This window comes from Zeus faber (assembly GCF_960531495.2).
Source record: "Zeus faber genome assembly, chromosome: 9".
NCBI lineage: Eukaryota > Metazoa > Chordata > Actinopteri > Zeiformes > Zeidae > Zeus > Zeus faber.
Window position 1 is genome coordinate 26,072,911 of NC_137197.1, and position 15,000 is coordinate 26,087,910.

A 15,000-nucleotide genomic window follows, 5' to 3' on the forward strand; every position below is an offset into this window, starting at 1 on the left:
AGAGTGGGGAAGGGAGGGAAATGGGGGCGAGGGCCGGATTTGTTGGGAAGCAGATCGTCAGAGCCCCCTCCCCGACCACCACCCCCTCCCCAGCAACCCCCTCCAGATGGATAAACAATTTACTTTACGCCCTTCGCTCCATATAATACACTCCGCCTCTCAAATGCTTCTGGGTGGAGCGTTCTTCCTTTCTTCCTCCTTATCTCCCCATGCCTTCTTTCTTTCTTTCTGCCTCCAAATTATTTTTCTCTTCCCCCTCACCCCTTGCTCCTCCACCTCCCGGCAGCCCACTTGTAATTCATCCTTGCGATGGAGTCCGGGGCGAGTGCGTGTATGTGTGTGTGTGTGTGTGTGTGTGTGTGTGTGTGTGTGTGTGTGTGTGGCGGGCGAGAGAGTATAGGAGTTTAATCCATCAAACCTATCCACCGACTCCTACTTCCTAGCTGACTCTACAACTATAATAAGGGTTATGGGACCTGACTGAACATAAAACATAGCCATTGTTTATGAACAATGGTTGGTTTTTTACTTCATCCTTGTCTTAATGACTCAGGAAGGATGGGAACACATTTATAACTTTTTTTGGAATTCATCGGAATCCTTTCCCTGAAAGTCCAGCGGGGTGGGTGTTTATCGTGATTTTTTAGCCCAAACAAGTTTCAGCTGCGAACAGATGTGCTCGTGCGTGTACATTTTACGCGCATGCATGCGTTGCAATGCTGGCACCATCTCCAACGCGCACCCATGCACATGCACATGCACATGCACATGCACATGCACATGCACATGCACATGCACATGCACATGCACATGCGCACGAGGAAATAAACACCAATCCCATGATCGGCATACTTGAGGGGCCTTGAAAAATTGATATCAAATCCCCTGTTTACATTCGACACCCAAAGCATTCTTATAACGGTAAAGAGTGCGCTGGGAGTGCCTTTCCTCTTGTAAACATTACTGACTGGCTTCCAGCCCTCAATGGTGGTGGTGGTTAAAGGGATCAGGTTTTTTTTGCCTTTGGAGACAGGGTCTCTGTCAACTCTCCACCACCCCTGCCGTCCCATTGACTAAAATGCAAAAAAGGCCATGTGTCCACCGAGGTGTGTCGACAGATTTCAGCGTGGCTCTGTTATGCTGTGGAACCGGTACAGGGGGAAGAGATGGGGTGGTGGCGAAGCGAGAGTGGCTAAGTCCTGGTAAACCCCGTGCGTTACGCCTTTGTGTTACTGTAAACTCAGCTGGGATCAACCAAAGGGGTTCATCCCCCAGGGCTGAGGAAAAACAATGTAGCCCCGAATTGAAGATGTCGCATGTCGTTTACATGTTTTTGTCACGTGTCTGTCGGCGTCGGTCTGAGAGGCGATGAGGTTGACGGTGGAGGACGGTAAAACCTGCAGGTCAGGACAAGCCGACACATGTCAGCCAGCGAGCTCCGACGGCTCTTGTTATTGCCTCGGGAAACCGAAATTGAAGTGGAAAAAGCCCGAAACCGCGCGATTACCCCGGAGAGGCTACATCGCTGTTCTATGAAAGGGTTTGATCAAAACGAAGTGAGGAAATGTATGAGTCGTATCCCAAGGAGCTGCCCCATTATCTCTATCAAGAGTGTTTAGGAGAAGAGTGGATCTTTACCCCCGCGTAACTAGGTGTTTTACGTAAATTGTGTTGAGTTTGGAAGACGGATCGGAGCGCGGCGATGATTTGAGTGCAACAAGGAATGCAATCTGGAATCTGGAATCGGGGGGTTCGTACGTGTCAAGACAGATGAAAGCGGGTGTGGGAAAACATGTCCGTCGTGGTAAATAACGCCGTGCCGTGTGAGGGGGAGAGACTCGAAACAAACATCTGACACACAGAAGAAGCAGCGATCCGGCAGTTCGTGAACGCAAATAAGATCGGATAAGTTATGACACAATCCTAATTTGCGGATGAACAGAGCCAAAGTGGCTGCGGAGCCTCCACCATCGGACGATCATATGTCCATTTTTTTTCTGTTTCTGTTTTTCGTTTGAAATCAGTTCTGAACCTTTTCCTACAGCACGTACCGCTATGTACTACTCGAGCGGTTGGCAGCTTCCTCCTCAGAGAACGCCACACACACATGCACGCACGCACGCACGCGCACGCATGCCCGCACACACACACACACACACACACACACACACACACACACACACACACACACACACACACACACGCGCACACAAACACACACACACACATACATACACACTGGCCAGTGATGGAAACGTTCAATCAATATAATCCACTTAGCTCAATCAGACTAATTCAAGGTTAAGCAGGCTGAATGAATTGCATCTGATAGCCGGGGTTTCTACCTATTTGTGTTATTAAAACCTTCCCCCCATTAGTTGCTGCACTACGAGATCAGGAGGCAACGTTAATGTCTCCCAGGGGCCCCGTCTCATGTTGTTATGATCCACTGGACATATCCTGCCGTCGACGGGGAAACAGGTGGACCTATTAAGTGCAAGTAACAGCAAACCCTCAACTACAAAAAACCTCTAGGAAAGGAAGTTGGGTCAGACAATGCAGCCAGGATTTCAATGTCGTAAGATACTGTAAAGTCATTACATCGCGGAGGCCAAATTAATGGTTGCTTTTACAGTTGGCTCAGGAATGAGTAGGGACCCACCCGGGGCCAAGTCCCGCCACTTCCCGGTGACGCACGGCAGGGCACTTGGAGACTTTGATGTCGCGAACAATTTTGCGTTGTTTTTGGAAATATGTATGTTTTTATTGTTACTTATGGCAGATTAACCAACTTTTTGTTGGATAATATATATAAACCTCATATTTATATATATATTTCTTTCACCTAGATATTATTGCTTTATACAAACCTCTAAGACTAAAAAGGAGAGGAAATTGTGTCTTTAAAAGAAAATGTGATCTTTCTGTAACATTGCACCCCTGACTGCTACTGTTTTTGCATTGCAATGTGTTCTAATAAATGCTTCTCATAAAATAAATAAAAAAATGAATAAAGAAACAAACAAATAAACAAACAAACAAACAAACAACCAAGAAACCAAATAAACAAATAAACAAACAAACAACCAACAACCAAACAACCAAATAAACAAACAAATAAACAAACAAACAAACAACCAAACAACCAAATAAATACACAAATAAATAAACAAATAAACACATAAGTAAATAAATACCCAGTCCAGACAACTTCCTCAAAACTGGATTCAAGTTTGTCCTTTGGGCTAAGAGAAAAAAACTGAAAAACCTTTTTTAATAGAAAAAGGTTTTTGTGTAAATGTTGAGATATATATTTTTTTAATATTTTATTCTGTTTTTTTATTTAGATATTTTTTCAGCAGATATTCGTGTAGATTTGGTATATTTTTGATATATATTTTTAAATAATGTATTCATATCCATTTTGTGTAGATATATTTTACCAAGTCGATTTTTTAACGCTCTTTTTACACTTCATATTATTATTACTATATTGTTCTGTTAATAACGGGTTAGAATTATTATTATTATTATTATTATTATAAGGGTTAGTATATGCTTCCTCCAAAATTGGATTCAAGTTTGTCCTTTGGGCTAAGAGAAAAAACCTGAAAAACCTTTTTTAATAGAAAAAGGTTTTTGTGTAAATGTTGAAATATGTATATATATTTTATATTTCATTCTGTTTTTTTGTTCAGATATTTTTTCAGCAGATATTCGTGTAGATTTGGCTTATTTGTTATATCATTTTTTGAATAATGTATTCCTATCCATTTTGTGTAGATATATTTTACCAAGTTTACCAAGTACTTTTTACGCTCTTTTAACACTTCATATTATTATTACTATATTGTTCTGTTAACAACGGGTAAGAATTATTACTATTATTATTATTATTATTATTATTATTATTATTATTATTATTATTATTATTATTATTATAATGGTTAGTATATCTAGAGTATTCCAATCAAGCACACAGCTCGTCCCATTCCTCAGTAAAGTGAGCCACACATTCCACTCGTTCTCACCTGAGCACAGTGCGCTGAGGACGGCGAGGAGCACGAACCGAGTGTCCCCCATCGGACGGCAGGACAGGGTGTGTGTCCGGGTGTCCTCCACCACCCGCCCCCCCCCCCCCAAAAAAAAATCAACAACAAACAAACAAACAAACAAACAAAATAAAAACACAGCCACACAAAAGAGCCTGGACCCCTGGACTTGGATCTGGATCTGGATCTGGAGAGCGGACCTGGCTCCTCTGCTCCTCCTCCCGCATAGAGACCCACTGAGTCCCGGTGTGGAGCAGGTCTCGACACGCAGCTCCACCCTCCCTCCCTTATTCCGCCAAAGCCGAAATTCGGGCGGAGTAGAATAAAGAAGTTGCTTTCCGAGTGGGTACATTCATCACTGTCAACAAACCAGTTCTACTTCTTTGTAAAACCACCAGAGAAACAGCTCCATTGGAATGTCTCCCGCGCTGTCATACGGATGGTACAGAACGTTTCCCCATACCATGCACCACGCCACACGGCACGTTTCAACCTTTATCTCCCTAGAATCAACTGCCAAAAGGTGCAAAATCAACAAACAAAACTCGCTCATGCTTTGGAAGCTGCCGATTTTCTTCTGTTTTCAAATTTTTATGACTTTATTTTGTATTACTTTTTTTTTTTTTTTTATGTTTTATCTATCTGTCTGTATGTCTATCCAAATATTACATATATTTCAAATACGTTTTTATTTCACTTTATTCTACTTTTTCACTGTTTCGTATCGTGTTTTTAAATATTTTTCTCCCCAACAAAATATTGATTCAGAACGTAATCGTGTGTGTGTGTGTGTGTGTGTGTGTTGGGAGGGGGGGGGGGGGGGGGGGGGGTTCAACACATACCGCGATGAAAACGTGTGAAAAAATATATTACATAACACATTTCCCTGCAATTCCATCGAGTACCCAGTAGGGTACTAGAGTACCCAGTAGGGTACTAGAGTACCCAGTAGGGTTTCTATGTCAGTGCGACATAGAAACCTCTCGCCAAGCCCAAAGTTCAACCTCTATACCTTGAGATTTCCACTGTGAATCGACCTCCTCTGGTAAAAAATGTTTTTTCGCTAATGCCAAATAACTGCCAATGTGACCGACTACGCTTCCCCGCCACCACCATAGCTCGCCATACGCCCCACAAGAGTGAATCACAGAGTCAAATCTACAGCCTCACAAATGAGTGTGATAACCCCAGACTTTAAAAACAAAACATCCTACAACCCCTGACTCGACCATTATTTTTACCCGGCATTCAGTGCATCGCGTGGTTCCATCATGGGTGGCGGTGGTCCGCCTCCAGCGACGCTTACAGGAAAGGAAAGGGACCGTCTTAGAGGGTGAAGGCTAAACCTGTTTACCTGTCGCTAAATTAAAAAAAAACATTGCCGTTTCGAATGGACTTCTGGGACTTGTAGCGCACCCCGCCCCGATCTCATGGAGTGCCACTTTAAACGTGGGTATGATGCAAAATGATTGACTTGGCCATCTATGGAGGAGGAGTTCTGTGAAATGTCGTCCGTGTTGCTGAACCCCTGGGCCCTCCGTATCCCGAGTGTGGGAATGACGGCTGTAGCACTCGGGTGGCGTTTTAAAGGGTTTCCAGGATATCACGGGTTCCGTCCTGATGAGGGCGACCGGTTGCTGCCTTGAACCACTTGGGGGCAGAGACGCACTTTGATCCGATCCCCAAAATGTCTTCGGTTGTAATCCACTTTTATCACTTAGTAGTTCACATGGCCGAAAGTCCAACCGTGGTGGGCCCACTCCGTCAGATTGAGGGAGGAAAAACAAGCCCAAAACAACCACACATCTAGTTCTAAAGAAAGAATCGCGGGGCGGAAAATAAGCCGATAAGCGCTGCAGCCCCAGTGTGTTCTGTATCGTCGAGAGGAAATAAACGACAAAAAAAAAGACATTTGAGATGTTTTGATACTCTGAAAAGGAAGGGTAAAGTCTGCGTGGTGGTACGGGGCGTGGATGGAGCGTGAAAGAGCGAGTGAGAGCGTGAGGGAACGGCGGAACCAGATAGAAGAACACGAAGGTCGAAAGAGAGAGGGGGGGGAGGGGGGTGAGCGAGGGAGGAAGAGAGCAACGCTCGGCGTGCTTCGGCAGGTGTTTTTTTTTTTGCCGTCTTTTGTTTCCCCTGCATTTAAGTTTGACATTTCTAAGATCTAAGAGGCCGCTAAAGAAGAGGACAAATCGTATCAAGGAGCATTTTAAAGGCCGCTTGCTTGGAACGAAGATGGATTTGGGCGGCGTGCTCGCCAGCCTCTCCCTGCTCCTCTTCTTGGGCGCTGTGAAGGGTAACGAAGGTAATGTAAATCATTCCAAAGGCATTTTTCTGTTATGCGGGTGGTTTAGGGCGGTTTATTTGTAGCCTCAATGCTTTCCCAGAATGTTCTGCAAAGTTGCATTACCTTATTCCTTATTTAAAATGTGATACGGGAGTCCTTACCTAGTTTTCGCTCCAGCAAGTTCTCGTTTTTGGCTTTGATCGAGTTTCTCCATTGTTTTATAGTGTAAAGGTTTATGAGGGGTTTTTTCTGTTTTTTAAGGTTTAGTATTACTAAAATGCATGTGTATATACAGTATATACTGTATAATGTACTTTATGTTTTCAATGGGAAGTTATTATTATTTTTATTATAAATATACACATTAAAATTTATGATAATTAATTAATCACATTAACAATGATATTATTGTTGCTGTTGCTGTTGTTTTAGTCGTACTGTGTTTTAATTGCACGTTTTATTATTATAGCCACATATCGAGCCACATACACACAAAATATATCAAAACGTCACAAAACATTCCCCTTTCTGTGCCAGAATTTTGCCAATGAAATCAAGTCATCGTTGAAACACATCATATCTTATCAAACTGGGACCAAGTGCTCAGCATTCTGTTCGTCTTCAGGAGAGGTGTCCTTCTGGAGGACAGACTTCACCATGACCTGCCCAGGGAGCGGGAAGTGGTACCAGGGAGAAGCTTTAATGGAAGGAGAGGAAAAAGAAATCCAGGTTTTACCCTACAACGAGAAAAACAAAGGCCATTACCGCTGCGACTACCTCTCTCACAACTCTGAGACCTCGTACCACTTCTACGCGAAGGGGAAAGGTACGTGGGCGGCTTGCAGAACTCTTCTGCGGAGGCCATGGCGCGGCGCTGGGAAGTTCTCTCACTGTTCTTCTTCTCCACGTCGCAGTGTGTGATAACTGCTTCGAGGTGGACGGTGTCGCGGTGGTTGTGGTCCTGCTGGTAGATCTTCTGTTGACGGCAGGGGTGGGGTTGCTGGTCTATGTCAGGGTCACCAAAGGCAAGAATGACGTATTTCCACCAACACTACTCTAATATGTTTATTTTTTCTTTATTATTATTATTATTATTATTATTATTGTATATTATATATTATAGTTATATTATAATATATATTATATACTATTACATATTATTCTTATTTTTTTTTTATAATTATCATCATCATCTTCCCCTTCTGCTGAACTAGCTTCCTGTGTCAACTAAAAACAATGTTACTTATCTGTGCAGGACGTGCCCCACATGACCCACGTGCCCCACGTGCACCAGGTGCCCCCTCCTCTGAGTATGAGGTAGGTGCTTATCTTCTGTTTCATCAAGTTCAATTCAAGCAATCAAGCCCACAAATAGAAAAACAAACAGCAGGATGAATTAGTTTGGTTTTAAAACTGTTACCGCTGCACATATTTTTTCACTCACCTTCGCAAAAACCTAATAAAACCTAAATAGGTGAGAAATGCACTTTTGTTGGATTTCACACACCATAAGCTGAATTACGAATAGTGTATAGAAAATAATCGGTATGAATTTGAGAATAGTTGAAACATCTAACACATTTTGTCGGGGTTGTACTTTCACAGACTCTGGCTCAAAATCGCTCTGAGACCCTGTACGCTGGCGTTCCCAGGAGATAGAGACCCCCCCCCCACACACACACACACAATACTATACAAAGCAAATACAAATGTACTATGCAAACCCTCATGTTTGTTATTGACGGTTGTTAATAAAGAAACTCATGATTGAATATAATTACAGAGCAATTTGGAGAGTTAAAAAGCACCTTTGAAAAAATCTTGTTAATAATGTTCATTCATCACTCCTAATGAGCAGTGAGATGATAATTCATTGGATGAGGCTACAATTAAGGTGTTGCTTTATCGCCTCATGCATGTCCATGTCCAAGTGGTGCTTCCAGATTGGGTTTAAACACATTCATCTAATAAGGAAAATCACACTTTATTGTTAGGATCCAGGGTGAATACTTGTTACCTTGTACTGAGAAACAAGTATTTATATCATGAGAGTATGTAGAGTACATTTGTTATCTAATTCACCATGAAGTGACATACAACCATGTACAATGTGCTACTGTCTTAATTGAATTGTTCTTTACTTTACATGTACTTTAAATAATAAAATTACATCATTTAAACAAGACGTTGGCTCCGTTTCAAACATTTTATTTTCGTATGTTGGAATGATGTAGCAGGGTGTCGGCATGTAAGAACAATGCATTTCCTATCAGTTTGTTATCTCGGTTATTTATAGTTCGTGTGGGTTCAAAGTAGTAATCCGTAAGATTATTTCACTTAAAAAAAACAAAACCTCACTCTTGATATTTTATTTAGCCTGAACTTTGCAAGATACAGCCGTTTCATGTATTTGCGTCATCTACAGTAAGTGTGGCGGGGTCCGCCACGGTGAATTCGATGGAACTGCCTGGTTGCGGTCAGTGAACTGTCCACATGGATAAAGATCCACAAAGAAGAACAGAACAAGAGGAAAATGAATAATATCAATCCATCAAAAGAGGACACACTTCCAAGGAAACAAAGTGACCGTCTCAGAGTGAAGACAACGGCAAACCCAGATGTTGTAAATAAATGTCGCCGTTTCCAATGGAGTTCTGGGACTTGTCGTGTAGTCCACCTGACACAGACGATCTTACGGATTGACACGAATAAAGCGTTATCAAATGTACTTCGCCATGTCTTACTTATTGTCAAAAGCTCAGTCGTGTTTGACTAAAATTAACGCTTACTCGTTTTGGTTCCATACAGACGTAAATCGTGGCGCTGCAGCCTCAACACATACAATTGTCCAGGTTGTCCAGGGACATGATTTCTAAGGCCGTCTACCGACGTCCCCGTAAACTTCTGATTCCCCAAACCCTTGCATTTTTTCGATTCGGGGAAGCACTTTGGCCGGACTGTAGCCCCCCAATTATCTGCACCACGGCTTTTAACATGGCATGCTGTGTATTACTGCATGTCAAAAAGCGACTTCACTGGCGTCCACTGCAGACAGAGAGGCAACAAAAATGAAACGGAGGCAAGATGGCTCCGGCTTCCTCAGCGCCGCCGGCATCGCTCTCAGAAGCCGCCCGGTTTGTGTGTGCAGCACATCTCGTCGTCTTCACTCGAGGCTCCTCCTGCTGATCCGCCGCTCAACAATCACGTCCTGATCTCTCCGGAAACAATTGACATTTCTTAAACGCGCATGTATTCCTTTACATTAGACAGCTACGTCAAGTTGCTGCGAGACTGCCGGGCACAGCGTGCGGTTAAGGGGACGGAAGTGGAAATGTTTGACTGTGCGAGAAAAGAAAAAGAGATGAACTCTGTTTGTTCTGCTGCGAGAGCGCGCGAGAGAATTAGTCTTTCTGGAGTCAAACTACTCCCACACATCGACCTACTACATCTGCTGTGTTTGTGTGTGTGTGTGTGCGTGTGTGCGTGTGCGCGTGTATGCATTTGCATACATGGTTTAAAAGTACAAAATACCTTAATACCCTCTGGCATTAATTGTAGTATTATCATTATGAGGACACAGTAAGTGTCCTCATAGTCTCTTCAATTTATAAATCATATATTATAAGATATGATTATTATATATAAAATATTTTATATGCATATTCTGATTAGCTCGGAATATGATGTTAATAATGAGAATATGATAATAATGTAATATAATACTCAGTTTAATGGGAAAAAATATTATGAGTGCTGTCTTAACTCGACATCATCGCCACCATCTTGTTTTCAAAGGTTTCGCAACGTGGCTCTATAAGCCGTCTATATCTAATGAGTGTGTGTGTGTGTGTGTGCGTGTGTGTGTGTGTGTGTGTGTGTGTGTGTGTGTGTGTGTGTGTGTGTGTGTGTGTGTGTGTGTGTGTGTGCGTGCGCACGTGCGCACGCACGCACACATCTGTGGAGTTTGGTCATTTTCTTGAGCAGTGTGTTTGTGGCGTTTGAACTGTGGCGTTTGATCTCTCGCGCTCTGGAAAGGAACCCGTCGCGTGCAGCTTGGTGCTTGCAAACGCCGACATCTGACGCCAGCGCGCTGAGCGTTGGGAGCGTGAGTGTGCTGAAACCCGCAACCCAGGCCCTGATCCTGCCCTTCCCGCCGATACGCTGCCGCTATCTCGGATGCAAATACAGACAGCCTCCTTTTAAAAGAGTTTTGGTGACACAACAATTTTTTTTGGCTTTATTTTATTGTATTTCTTACAACTGACTTACATCGCATTCGGTTTGTACAGCAAAGAACAGTCCGGGACTGCGACGGAGAGATTTGATGCATCATTATTTAAAAAGGGCCACAAAAAATACCATGAAAGCCCTATCACAAAAGAGCAAAGGTAAAAAAGGACAGACAGACAGACAGACAGACAGACAGACAGACAGACAGGGAGAGAGATAGACAGATAAATAGATAGATAGACAGACATATAGACAGCCACTTGTAACATGTTTAGCTGGGCATATTGGCACCTAGTTCATGAGTGGCTGCTCACTGCACCCCACAAGCGAACCAGTCGTACTAAAAAAAAAGCTGGGCCTATATATTTCTTTACTTGTTCACTGACTCAAGGAGTTTCTCTCAACTCGTTTTGTTTGATTCACAACATGTTTTTTTTTTTTTTTTTAACCCGTTGCACCCGTTGAACTTATTAATTGTGTAGGATGTTAAGTGGTGCGCTTTCACTCAGGCCGTTTATCAATACCAAGTACGCAAAGTCTGGACTTGCGGACTTGGTAGTTCAGACTTGGCAAGTTCGACTGGGGAGCACAGACTCCCGGGGGCCATTACCATTACCACCGCTTGGTGCGAAATGCATTCTGGGATACTTGACTGTCCCAAGTCCGCACAAGTCACCACCGATGCATCCTCCATAAAACGGGCGGAGCAGGTCCACATCCGGGCATTTGGACAGGACTTGGCTTGATGCGGACTTTGAATTGGAACAGTACTTGGGCTGCGACTGATGACGTTTCACAAGTCCACAAGAACACAAGTACAGAGAACGCAGATTAGAGAAAGGGCCTATGTCACTAGTTTACTAGTTGCGCATAGTTGCGCGTACCTAGTGAGATTATTGTGAAACTCGTGAGATTTTAAGGCATCTAGTCGAAAAAAAGTGCAACGAGTTTCTGAAAAGAACGACTCGTACGGTGAACACGTTTGATATCAGGATGGAGTTGTTACTAGTTGTTAGATAAAACATGTTGTGAAGAGCAGGCAACAACTCGGAAAAACAAATTTGCTATCAATGATTTGGGATAAATGCTCAAACAGGTAGGTCGTCGGTAGGTTGGTAGGCAGATAGAAAGAAGGATGGATGGATGGGTAGATCAGTGTATGGTACATGTATACAGCCATTTAAAGGGGTTGTCGGATGGCCTGGTTCCACGGTGCAGGTTTCTCAAACCTTGTGCTCCAGGTGCAGTTGCTCTAACCTGGGAGAGCGTTCAAAGCTTCGCAACGCTGGACGGACGTCTCTCTCGTCCAGCATCACTGGGAAATGTGGCTGTCCCCAGCGCTGGTCTTCTAACTGAGAGCGACCCGTGTCCCAGACCCGTGTCCCAGTCGCTCTATTTTTTAAAGGCGAGTCGATCGTACTCTTTTTCACCCTTTCTTTTTTGAAGATGCTGAGGGAGAAAGAAAGGGCAAACAGACAGATGGATAGAAAGGATTAGATCCCGCTTATTACGCGGCTACTGACTCAATTAAAAAGTCAAGTGGGCAGAGTCGAAGAGCTTCCATGGATAAAAAACACCGCAACATGGTATTCATGTCTTCAGGTCTCCCATTGTAGTATCCATGTAGCGTCACGTGACAATGCCGCCACTAGCCAGTGTTAGCATTAGCATGCGGTCGCCTGTTACAAGGGTCATTATTAACAGATCGGCGGCCATTTATTCAGGAATAACTGTGCGTCGATGTACGCTATTGACGCTCAGCATCGGGTATTCCCTCCGACCTATTTAGTCAGGCTGGCGAGTTCAGTTCTACACACAGCTTTACCTCATAGTGGGACTCAGAGCCTTTCGGGAGGTTTCCGCCGTCATTGGGGATGAGACGTTGTCTGTCAGACTCTAAGAGGAGAACAATGCATGGATGCATGGATGGATGGATGGATGGGTGGATGGATGGATAAAAAAAAAGAAAATAATTGTCAATATGCAATAAACCTCAAATCAACAAAGAAATAAAACAATTTGCATACAATAAACCTAACCCTAAAACAAACAGTAACAAGAAAAATAACCCTAAAATAACCAATAAAGTAAACCCAAAAATAACTTACTTAAAGTCACTTCGATTACTTAAAGGTCGCCATTTGTGCAAAGCTCACTTTTGCAGTGCACATACATTTGGGTCAAGGGGGTTGATAGACCTACTAACACACAAACTGTGAAATCAGAGTGCGCAGTCAGTTTTTTTGCGAGCTGCCTCCCTCCCTTCCTCCGTCAAGTGGGCCTCATGAGAATAATACCACCCCACCCCCCCCCCATCTGAGCATCTCCACCCACGGCTTGAGAGCTACCTTTACAAAGGTGCGCCATTTTTTTTTTTCTCGCCAGCGACGGGCCCGCTAGCATTATGTGGAAGCTAAGAGCCAAGCATGGGAGGTGCTCTGTTGTGGGCTGCACAGACCAGCACCAGCCTCAGAGGACAGAAGAGCTGAGTGGTTAAAGTTTACTTTTCATGACAACATCCCAAACCGTGACAAAAACGCCAGAAGAGGGAAATGTAAATATTTTAAAAAGGATTGTGCCATTGTAGCACGAGCTAACGCTGGCAGCTGAGGTCATATATTAGATGTCATTTTGGAGAAAGTTACTGGCGTTACTTGCAGCAGGATGCCCGATAATGTTTACGGTGTTATTTTTGTGAGTTGAATCTCTGTAAGATGAACTCCATCTTATCAACACTCTTAACTAACGGAGAGTGAAATGAGAGAATGGGTGTTTCTGCTGCTAATCTGATAGAGATTCACAAGAAGTTTACTCATTTGCCTTGAATCACGGAGGGCATTTCACCCCCGGCCCCTAAGAAAGATCGACCTAAAAAATAAACAAGAAACAAACAAAAGAATGTGGCAACATACAATAATGGAGAGATAGGTGAGCAAACAAAGAGAGAGAAGGAGGACGTGCAAAGGAAAAGGAAACCGCCAGATCTCAGAAGTCACGTGGCATCTAAGACCTTCTCCTGGTAGCAACCTTGTTTTCATACATCTGGTTGGGGCTCAAATCGATCTAACTATCTATCTGTCTGTCTGTATGTCTGTCTATCTGTCTATGTGTATATCTATACATCTGTGTGTTCTTTCTTACTTTTCTTGTCAGAGGAGAAAGAAGTGCTCTTGACACGGGAGGCTACAAGATAGAAGCCCAGGGCTATCAGCCCCGTAGCCACAGCGTCTACCACGGCGACGCCTATTATGGCCGCCAGGTCCATCTTGACGCAGTTTTCACAGGCTGGAAGCATCAAAACATACGAACACGTACACACACAAAATACACGCATTCACACTCACACATACTGTACAAGGGCGTGACTGTGGTTGGAGAAGTGGGTTAGGTGTGCGGGGGTGGAGAGTGCCGGAGAGCACACGGCGCTTGTTTCGTTCCATAAGGAAACGGAGTCAAATAGAAATAAGCTGCTTGCGCAAAAACAGTGTTTTTGCGCACCACCGCTGGCGCGCTGTGGGCACAGGCGGTGCTGTCAGAGAGGGAGCGATCGGGGCGGAGAGCCGCGATTGCTTAAAATTATATTGTGCCATTGTGGCTATAATTGTGTTTACAACGATATGTTGATGGGGACAACTCCGCCCCTGCACACCTGTACACATTTCTGCTCTGGTTGTGCTGGTTATTGTCCCCAAGGATAAACATTGCAAACTATCAACTATTATAGAGAGATTGATTTAATCTCATCTTAATGCGTAGATTAAAACACCTTATCACACGGCTCCGTGGAACGCTCGGTTCTGACTGGTCAAGACAGTGGTCCGTTATCTCTGAATAATGACCGCTGTCAATCTTAGCCAGACGTACTAGTTATAAATAGTTATAAAATCATATGAAGTCAATATACCGCCTTAATGTATTATTTTATTGAGTACGTGTAATAAGTGGGATAATGCACAGCCAGCCGGTCATTATCGCAAAACCAAGACTGCACCTGTTCACACTTTTGCAATAATGACTAGCTGGCTTCACAGTATCCAAAACTAATTCAAGATTCAAGATTAATTACATAGTATGTTACAAAAAAAAACTAAAAAAAAAAAACTTACTCCGAAACTTTACGTAGATTTTGTGAGTGTTTACTTCGTCAGCGCTGCACTTGTATTCCCCCGTCATGTCGTCCTGGTAGGGCACGGTCAGAGGGCTCGTGTCCGTCTGCCCGCTTGGTCGAGTGACATTGTGACTGGAGTCGGAGCAAGTAATTCTGAGCCCAGCCGAGGTTTCCAGGACTGTTATTTTGGAGGACGCAGCTGGGAACGGGACACAGATAGAAATGATGTGAGGCAAAAAAAAAAAAAACACTTTAGGTCACACTTAGGGTTTTATCCAGTGACGAAATGCTAAGTAATCGTATATGTAACACAATTAGAT

General features: G+C 43.5%; 2 protein-coding genes across 2 annotated transcripts in view; both read right to left on the reverse strand.

Moving 5' to 3' along the window:
• LOC307234937 (myelin protein zero-like protein 2) overlaps positions 1-4,110 on the reverse strand; it is a 19,225-nt gene extending 15,115 nt beyond the window's left edge. Inside the window, exon 1 of the mRNA XM_080006819.1 lies at positions 4,032-4,110. Within this exon, the coding sequence (XP_079862945.1) occupies positions 4,032-4,083 (52 nt within the window). The 5' untranslated portion in view covers positions 4,084-4,110. The remainder of the gene's footprint in view (positions 1-4,031) is intronic.
• A 7,392-nt stretch (positions 4,111-11,502) lies between these two features.
• LOC307235465 (T-cell surface glycoprotein CD3 gamma chain) overlaps positions 11,503-15,000 on the reverse strand; it is a 4,345-nt gene continuing 847 nt past the window's right edge. The window contains exons 2-5 of the mRNA XM_080007572.1: positions 14,679-14,879; positions 13,714-13,857; positions 12,398-12,468; positions 11,503-12,021 (exon numbers count right to left, since the gene is read on the reverse strand). Of these exons, the coding sequence (XP_079863698.1) occupies positions 11,965-12,021; positions 12,398-12,468; positions 13,714-13,857; positions 14,679-14,879 (473 nt within the window). The 3' untranslated portion in view covers positions 11,503-11,964. The remainder of the gene's footprint in view (positions 12,022-12,397; positions 12,469-13,713; positions 13,858-14,678; positions 14,880-15,000) is intronic.